Below are 10,317 nucleotides of genomic sequence, written 5' to 3' on the forward strand. Positions count from 1 at the left end.
TGAGTAGCTGCCGATGATGTTATTTGATAATTTTTGCACGTGATGATAGGGAACTCAGGGGGCTGTCATTTTCTTCGGGAGGAATGGGCCATGGATTTATTTATTTGGGAGTCAAGATAACTTTCCTTTTATCTGTAAACGACCGCGTTCACGTAATCAGCAAGTCCATTGTTTTATGTTTGATTACTTTGACCGTGATTCGCTCGTAACTTTCGACAAAGCGGAGAGATACAATTCAACCCATACCCATGGTTATCTACAGTCCCTTTTAGCGTCAATACACAGTCTTGAAGAACATCAATTTCTTGTTGATCTATGTACGGAAGCTGGAAATGGTACCTTCTATCATTATGGTTATTGGATTGGTTTGAATGATAAACAGGTAAACGACATCTATCACTGGACTGATGGATCTGATGTAGACTTCTTTCACTGGGGAACGAACCAACCTAATGATAAGGGAGGTTTTCAGGGTTGTGTGCATATGTATTATCCGGAATGGAATGATGAGGTGTGTTCAAATTGGAACTTTCCATTTATCTGTAAACGACCACGTTCACGTTCACTTAGAAATACCCCGTGTAATTAGTTCTGTCTGTCTATCGGACATGTATTTTTGAAATAGCTAGTGACGGAAGAAAGCTATCGCAGCTGATTTTTCTGAAGTTTGCTATGATAAGATGATCTGAAAGATTTTATTTGAGAACTTCAACCAGTAAGTTGAAAATGAAACATTTATCGTCCAGCAACTTCACTGCTATATGTATGATAGCTTTGACGGTGAATCGCGGTCAAGATTGTTGTCATAATATCCTGGGTCATCTTTCTGTCGTTCTTTTCGCCGATTACGTGTTTTTCATGAAAAGCGCGTAACTTTCGACGACAAACCGTAGAGACACTGCTCAACCCTACCCATGGTTATCTACAGTCACATTTAGCGACGATACATAGTCTTGAACAATAATTTCTTGTTGATCTCTGTACGGAAGCTGGAAATGGTACCTTATCACTATGTTTACTGTATTGGTTTGAATGATAAACAAGACCTACAAATATATACTGCCATGAGAGGTTCTGGTTAAAACTATGGGCCCGAGGTGAGATCAATTGTACTATTGATCTCAGCGAGGGACCATAGTTTTAACCAGAACCTCGAATGAAGGCAGTATATATTTCTTTTATATCCTTCATTCATAGATTTTTTGTTCATTGATTGGTTAAAAGATTAGCCTACATGAAAACTCTACCATGCTTCAAGATAGGCCTAGGTAGGGCCTATATGCACGGTGGGCCGGTTTAGGCGGTTCAAGGACTCGCACTCTAATGTGAGTGGTTTCTTAAGCTTAGTCATGACATTGTCAGTGTTTATTTGTTCAAGTTGTATCTTCATTCCACTGTGCATTGCCTTCATCATGCATCGGTATAGGCATCCGTACGCACGCACGGTACTAGGCCGGCTGCCTTCATGCATGCATGGCCTTAGCTTAGCTAGGCGGTCCGAGACTTGTCTCGCACTGTCAGTATTTGTTTTTAAGCTTACCATGTCAGTGTCGCTCTGAATCTGACTGTGTTGGTCTGAATTCAATAAATATTCCTGCGCTAGAACTGGTAAAAACAGCTGAAATCGTGAATCTTCTTCAGCAGTAGCAGCCACTCAAGCTTGATAATTTCGCCATGTTTGTGTTGTCGTTTTACGGCATTGACAAAATATTCTCATAGTAAATGTCGACGTTCAATGTTATTTTTATGCTTTATGGACTGCGACGTGGGTATGCTGCTATCCGTAAATAGTAAATATCCAGAAGTACTATTTATAGACCCTCCCTCGGGTCCATGGAGAACGACTGGTAATGTAGATTAGCCGGCCTAGTGCCGTGCGTACGGAGGCCTATCCCAATGCATGATGGCCTTCGAGTTTAGGCCTACATGTAAATCTTTTTACATGTACATCTTTTCACTAATCTTTGTACAAATAATCTATGAATGACATGAATGAAGGCAAAGTGGAATGAAGATACAACTTGAACAAACACTGACAATGAGTAAGCAATGAGTCCATGCATACATGTAGATCCTACCTATACCTTGATCGGAACATGGGGGAGTTTTCATGTAATCTTTTAACCAATCAATGAACAAAAAATCTATGAATGAAGGATATAAAACAAATATATACTGCCTTCATTCGAGGTACTGGTTAAAACTATGGTCCCTCGCTGAGATCAATAGTACTATTGATCTCACCTCGGGCCCAGTTTTAACCAGAACCTCTCATGGTAGTATATATTTGTATAATCTATCATTGGCCTGATGGGTCTGACGTAAACTTCTTTCACTGGGGAACGAACCAACGTACCTAATGATAAAGGAGGTTTGCAAAGTTGTGTATTAACCGGAATGAAATGATAGGTGTGGTCAGATTGTAACTTTCCATTTATTTATAAAATCAATTGAATACAACCTCTGATTTTGACACCACATCTAAGTTGGTCTTATAACGTTATCGGTGCCTGTTAGGTACCGATAACCCGGGCCGATAACCCTTTCTATCATACGCTGGTGTTGTGTATCAAACATAATAATTAACATTTGCATAGTGTTATCATTATTCATTTAAATAAAACACAAACGCACAATACAAATATTGAGGGTACGATAGAAATAGCCGTTGGTACCTATCGTGGCACCGATAGCTGTAGAGGACCAAATTAGACATTGCGCCTTAGTTCTGCATGGTATAAAGTTATCCCGTATTAACGTCGAACTTGACATCGTAAGTAACCATTTCGCATAATGGTGAGAAAAATTTGTTGGTATTTTGATGCCCGAACCAAACAGATCTAAATAGTTGTTGAGAAGTAAAACAGTTATCACATACATACGTACCACGTACTTATTGAATATTTGATAATCGACCCCTCCGTTCTTGGATTATAACAATTTGAAAATTACACCTCACTTGTACTTCAATTCATCCATTATACATGATATTGAACAATCATGATCAATAAGACGTATCATGCACTCAGTTCTTAGTACTAGAGTTAACAGACCATTGATTGATATCTGAATCCACAAAGTATTTTCGTAATATCTCATTACCCCGAAACCGTCAATTTGCAAAATTAAAGAAGTGTAGTATATATAGGTTTTTTTACTGTGTCAACACTCAAAGCATTTTATTTTTTATTTTTGGGTATTTTAAAAAATACCCAAAAATAAAAGTCCCTGACGGTATAGTTCTTAATTAGAGACGCTCTGTATCGGGATACGCGTGAAGCAGTTTCTATTTCTTATGTTGCGGTTGCAGCTACAGCATGTCGTTAAATAAAGTTGTTTTCCTTGCCCTTTATCCTTAATGTAAAGTGTCTAATACGTTTATACTGTTGAAGATATGTGGGCATTAAAAGCTCAATGTCAATTCTTAAAAGGCAAATAATGTATATAAATTATGTCAGTCCTCTAATTATCCTCGTACATCAGATATCCTGTAAAGGTTGATAGACGATAGTTAACGTTATGAGAATCCACACGCCCATTCGTCAGAAATTTGAGCCACATTTGATCGCCAACCACAAGCTGAGCTACACCACCGTTTCCTAGCTGATGATCTAATATTTGTTGGTCAATGAACGCACCAACGAGGACCTCGTCATTCTTCACCAAACCCACGCCAGTGTCTTGGACATCATAATCAGTGTTGAAACTAAACATGAAGAAATAGACACCGGGAACACGACAGGTGAATTTACCTGTGGATGGATCAAAATCATTGCCAACATCAGTGACCAACTGCTGGAAACTCACGACATCATTAACATTACCTGTCTGTGCACTGGTTTTTACAGCTGTGAAGGCAGATCTTCTGGTGACGGCAGATTGGGCCGGCATTCCCCGTTCTCCTTTCATTCCTGCGATTCCCGGAGGGCCTTGTCCACCTATTCCTGTCGGCCCCTGGGGACCAATCTGGCCACTAGGGCCTACTTTACCGGGCAAACCTCTTATGCCAGCCTCTCCTTGTTCACCCTTTTGTCCAGCTTCACCTCTGACCCCGGGGTCACCTCTTGAGCCAGATTCTCCTCTTAGTCCGATCCCAGCCTCTCCCTTTTGACCGAATCCGCCCGGTATGCCGTTTGTACCATGAGATCCGGGTACGCCTGGTATACCTGGTTGCCCCTGGGGGCCTATTGGGCCCTGACAACAGCTGTTACACGTAGACGACTCCATCGTCTGAGACATACCTCGGATGAACATTAAAGAGAGCAAGATTATTGACCAAATCATTTTGAAGTCTGAAAAAGAAAAGAAAATACGAAACGATTGTGCTAATTATGCGTTCACGAGATATCTCAAAACATGAGTTATTGTACTTTTCAAATTGACTATTAGCAGCCTTTCAAGTACGAAGAGTCGAGTTGATCAGTTGATGCAACATGGGGCAGAAACATCTATGATATTCATACACCGTAAAGATTCGCCTAATTGCGCACTTGGGCTGCCTTGCCTTGGGGTAAATTTCATGTGGAAACAGAGAGCTCTCTCCTCTGAAATCCCCAGAAGAATTAAGGTTCCGTGCCCTTATTTGCTGGTAGGAATTTTACGGCAGGGTACTTTTAGGTTGTGCCTAAAATTCGACTTATGTCAAGTGAACACATAGCGCCATTAGGCGAATCTTTACGGTAATTGACCCAATGCCTCATGGCAAATACGGAAAGTTACGTAGAATTGACAAGCTAACTGTTCTCAAGCTAAAAGTTACTCAATAATGCGTGAAGTGCTAATTTTCTGTCAGCGTCTTCCGCAGCGGCTAAATCTTTACCGCAACGTCTAAAACGTTTGTCCGCTGCGACCTTCTGTTCTTTCTTCTCAAATAATTAGCTTTGTTCGGGATTTTGAATTGTGTTGAATTGAATTTATGGACGACTTCTGCAGTGGAAGACGCTGCGGACGTTTTATACGCTGTGGAAGACGCTGGAGAAAAAAAATAGCCACTGCGTGGGCTTTAAGGCAAAAATAGAGTCCGACATTTTTGCGGGCATTTTGCAAAACTGCAAAACGCCCACAAGACGTCCAAGTATATTGTAACCTAAAACCCAAAATATTGTCTGACGTCTTCACGTTCTGTTCACGTTGCGACAGATGCAGAGGCTAATTTTCTGGTGGCGTCTTCCACAGCGGCTCAATTTTCGCAGCGTTTTCCGTTGCAGAAGACGTCTGTAAAGCAAACAAAGCCCCGAACAAAGCTGATCACTTGAATAGAGAGAACGGAAGGTCGCAACGGACAACTGAAAATCGCAGTAGACAACGGAAAACGCGATGTCTGACGCAGCGGCAAAACGCCCGTTAAAACGTCGAACTATAATTATTTTGGCTTCAAAGACCAAAATATAGTCCGCCGTTTTTTGGACGTTTTCAGACATGGCGTTTTCCGTTCTCCGCAGCGATTGTTCAAATGATCAGCTTTGTTAGGGGGTTTGTTTGATTTTTGGACGCCTTCTGCAGCGGAAGACGCTACGGTATACTTTAACATCGCCGTAAAAAACTCTGCGCATAAAGTTTTTAAATTAAAAACTTTTCCCCTCGATGAGCGCATATTTTGACATTTTTCAGACGGCTAGAAAAAAAGTTTTTTTTTCTTTTTATTTCCTGCGAGTGGAAGTGACTTGTAAGTCACGTGTGTGACAATGTCGCATTATCATACCATACATCGTGCCCGACATCGTGGTGCATGTAATAAATGATGTCGTAAAAAAGGTTTGTAAAAGTGCAAGAATATGCCGTAAATATTGATTGTTCATTCTTCGTTGGTGTTTCAATGTTAGCATGCGCCACCATTTTGTAAATTGCCGTATACCGCGACGAGTTATAACAGCGCCGCTGATTGGTTTACAGGTAGTTTATCAGCCGTAGAAGTGACGTAATTAATCGAATTAACTACAATAGCAATAGATGAATACAATTTTGAATATATCGCCCTGCACTACAACGTTCACTCGATATCTATGCCTTGAACCATAGATGTCAAAGAAGAGGGATAATGACCTGTATCGTAATTCTATAGAATATGCATATTATGCTGATCACTCGCACCTGTTATAGTGCAATTTGCTTGTAGTGCAGGGCGATCTATTAAAAAAAAAATTCATCTATTACTATGGTTGTTAATCCGATTATTACGTCACTTCTACGGCGAATATAGACCAATCGCATTAATGAAATCTTAGTTGCCTGAGACCTACGATATAATTGGATTTCATTTTGGTGTTTAATCGTCCATTTTACATAAAAAATACTCATCAATTTTTATGAAGTTTCCGATGAATTTTAAACACAAAATTGACACGGGTATCACTTGCCTAGGACAGCGTCTCGAGATGCTGGGCTGGAGATAATTCCATTCTGTACAATCAGTATATATAAAAAACCTTTTAAGGGATCTAAAATGAGCGTTTCTTGCGTTTCCAATGTATTTCATGTGACACATGAGAGCACCTCAGATCAATCGAATTGCATTCTGAATACGAAGTATGACTTTCTGATATCAAATAATTTTCATTTTTTGAAAATCACAATATAATACAAATTTTATGACAAATTATAAAAAATTGATATTTTTCAAATTTTTGATGTATAACAGTCCTCGAAGTAAATTATAAAAATTTAATGATATATTCTTAAAGTGTATGTAGCAGGGAGGAAAAGCCGACGGTCAGTTGAAAATTTTGACCTTTCATATTGAAGATATGGATTTTTTCCCAAAAAGACCTAATTTTTTTGGTGTTTTGGGAAAAAATCCATATCTTCAATACGAAAGGTCAAAATTTTCAATTGATCGTCGGCTTTTCATCCCACCTACATACACTTTAAGTATAAATCATCAGATTTATAAAGTTCACTTCAAGTACTGTTAAAAATCAAAAATATCAATTTTTAATGATTTGCCATAAAATGTGTATTAAATTGCGAATTTCAAAAAATCAAAATTATTTGATATCAGAATAACATTCTTCGTATTCAGAATGCAATTCGATATGTCTGATGTGCTCTAATGTCCCAAAATAAATACTGTCCAAACGTTCATACCCCAGCCCTTAAACAGATCGCCGAAAAGAAAGGGGGAAAGCTGTATTCACATATCACAAAAAATAAGTAGAAACATTTTTAATTACTGTGTGGCCTAATGTCCGCTACGATTTTCAGCTCTTTGTGCTCAAGTGAGCAGATTTGTTTGTGACTTTGTTCGCTTTTATGTAAAATGCTGGCAGGACGTCCGACTATAATGGACTTTTGTTTTCGACAACCGTCAATAAAGCAAGCAATGCTACGCACAATCGTAACAGATAAACGCCCGCAAAAATGCTGGACTATATCTCAGCCAAAAGGTCAAAATATAGTCGGACGCCTTGCGGACGTTTTACTTTTACTACAGACGTAGCGGCTAATATAGCGTCTATATGGCAAGTATATTGCACAATAGAACATGGTTTATCAAAAACTATGAGAATCATCGATTCGATTGTCATAGTTTTTGAATAAACCTGGTTTATCAGCCGAAAACAAAGATTTTTCAAAAAACTCTGACAATCGAATTGATAAATTGATTCCATGGGCCTCAAGGAAGAACAGATGATTAATTGCGTTTTCAACTGATTGAGTGCCCAGGTTAAGGAAGAAATAAAACAAACAAACCTGGTTTTTCGATTTGAAAAACCTGGTTTTACGATCGAAAAACCAGGTTTTTCTGTTCAATTGTGCAATGTACTTGCCATAAGCGTCTCAGTGTCGCAGCAGTTAAAATTTACAGTAGCGTCTTCGGCTACATGCAGAAAACATCCAAAAATTAAACAACCTCGAACAAAGATGATCATTTGAGCGGAAAGAACCGAAGGTCGCAACGGACAACCGAACATCGGCGCTGGAGAACTTAAGGCTACATGCTCTTTTTGGTTGAAATTTTTGGCGGGATATACTCCCGCCAAAACATTAAAGTAATCTTTTCCCACAACTAAATATCATAGTCAGGAAATTAATGATGCATCTGGTAGCTTAGATCATAACTTTCATTGCACTTAGTTGCAATTATCCCAGAAAATTCTTGATTTGTTTTTACAGAGTCTTGAATTGTCGATGTTTTTGATCAAAAACATCACTCGGTGTATTTTGAAACTCGAGGCATTAACTCTTCTCAAATTAGCCCCAAATCATAATTTATTATATGCATGTGTAGCAAACACCAATGGGAATAATTGGACGTTGTTTGCGGAGCCTAAATTTGGTTTGATTTTATTTCACAATAATTCTAAGGTGAGAATTTTGACCTGACATTTACTTTTTGGATTTCAAATTTAAATTTATTGATATACATATTTTGAATAAATAAAGAGTACGCTTACCTTTCTGCAACACTTCCCGGTATCATTAAGCATCTGCTGATAACCAACATTTTAGCTGAAAACAGTCCCTTCCTATCATTTTTGAACAAAATATGGTTCAAAAGTCCGTACGCTGCGTGTATAAACTAGCACAGCGAGATAACGAACAGAGCTTTACGGTGGGGTATCTATTGTAAGCTATTAGGGTAGGCCTATAGTATATCTTCCCGTAAGTGACAAGATGTGTCAAGCAGGGCGGTATATTCAAACGCTATTGTCTGGATCATTGAGTATCGATTGAGCACGTATACATGCAGCACGGATGTGTGTGGTCCTCCCAGGTTTTGACATAAATTACAAATGACGTCGTGAATGACCCAGCGTTTTCATTTTATTATTACTAAATTAATCGTCGTTTATCACGAGTGCTAAGAGTTGTACCAGTTCAATTCATCAAAATTAATTTGTATTAAATGAAAAACAAACAGACAAGTAGAGTCATATGTCTTTCTATGACCGTATTCCTACCAAAATCAAAATCAAAATGATTTTCAATACACTAGAAACGTGTTGATATGTATATCTTTGAAAATCGCCGAATGTTAACCACAGTCACCGTGGCACAGCATAGGCATCTTTAGCATTCAGTGAAATTGGCAGTGGTTCGAACCCCGGTGAAAATTTTAGTATTTTTTATTCTTTTTACTAATGCGCTGTGCCGTTTTACAAACACGCCCCTGAATGAAACTCATGGGCATGTACCCTTAAAATGCCACGTCTGACGCAACGGTGAAACGGCCGCAAAAAGTCGGATTACATTGGTAAAGGTTAAGATATTATTATAGTCCAGCGTTTTTGCGGTCATTTCTCCGTTACCAATGTTCGGGGCTTTTTCGCTTAGAGACCTAAACGTAGACGTCTTGTGGAGAAATGCTACAGAAATTACCAGGTCTGACACAACGGAAAAACATTCGCAAAAACATTGGGCTATATTAAGGCGTTTATGGCGTCTTCTGAGGACAAAATGGAACGAAAAAAAAAAAACCCCGCAAAATCGTCGGACAATCTCAGCCTCTAAAGGCTACAATATAGTCCAACGTCTTGAGTGAGTTTTGCCGCAAACAAAGCCCCGATCAAATCTGATCATTTAAGCGGACAACCGAAAAACGCTGCGGATAACGGGAAACGGGACGTCTAACGCAACGTGAAAAGGCCCGTAAAAATATCGGACTATATTTTGGCCTTTGAACATGTTGAAGGTCTAAATCTAGTCGGACGTCTTGCAACAGATGCAACGGCTAATTTTACGTAGCGTTTTCCGCAGTGGTTGAAAAACGCCAGCAAAAAGTGTCAGACTAGTAGCCATTTTAAAAATGTGTCGTTTTGAACGAATTGCGTTGTCGCAGTTCACTATACTAAAAATTATCTTCTTTTAATCTTAGTTTAAAATACGTTACATACCTGTTGTAGCCCTTATGCGTAAATCTGATGTACTATAAACAAATGGCTACAAATTATCTGCCTCAAAAGTCGCTCGCAAGGATTATAACTATAGTTGTTATGGAAATCATGCATTGAAAATCTTCCACCATTCGGAAGTATGTGTTGTATCTACAAATATACGCTCATAACTCCTCATCTTACCAAACGATGTCAAAATTCACAGTTGACAGGACGCAATGATTTTCGTGAACGCGATTTTCCATCGAATTTTCCCGCGAATTATTTTTTGTTTGTTAATTTTGTCAGTTGTTGTTATAAATCGCTGTATGCTTATTTTTGCCTTCTATTAACCCAATGTTTCTGTCGCCGGATTATTGTTTTTAACATAAAACTTGACTTTTAAGTGGTAAAGGGGCTGTCATTTATCGGAAGCGGAGTCCCAAATATGTGGGGTTATGAAGCTGAAGCTGTCTTTTTTCAAATATTGAAAACGGATAACTTT

At 38.8% G+C, this 10,317-nt stretch overlaps 1 protein-coding gene across 1 annotated transcript; it reads right to left on the minus strand.

Annotated features, from left to right (window-relative positions):
• Nucleotides 1–2,420: 2,420 nt before the first annotated feature.
• LOC140137525 (uncharacterized) lies at nt 2,421–10,026 on the minus strand. Its single transcript, XM_072159240.1, has 2 exons — nt 9,834–10,026; nt 2,421–4,292 (listed from the first exon to the last, which is right to left on the minus strand). The coding sequence occupies exon 2, from the start codon at nt 4,282–4,284 to the stop codon at nt 3,463–3,465; it is 822 nt and encodes a 273-aa protein (XP_072015341.1). The 5' UTR covers nt 4,285–4,292; nt 9,834–10,026; the 3' UTR covers nt 2,421–3,462.
• Between the last annotated feature and the right edge of the window lie 291 nt (nt 10,027–10,317).

The sequence above is a fragment of the Amphiura filiformis genome, chromosome 17 (genome assembly GCF_039555335.1).
Source record: "Amphiura filiformis chromosome 17, Afil_fr2py, whole genome shotgun sequence".
Lineage (NCBI taxonomy): Eukaryota > Metazoa > Echinodermata > Ophiuroidea > Amphilepidida > Amphiuridae > Amphiura > Amphiura filiformis.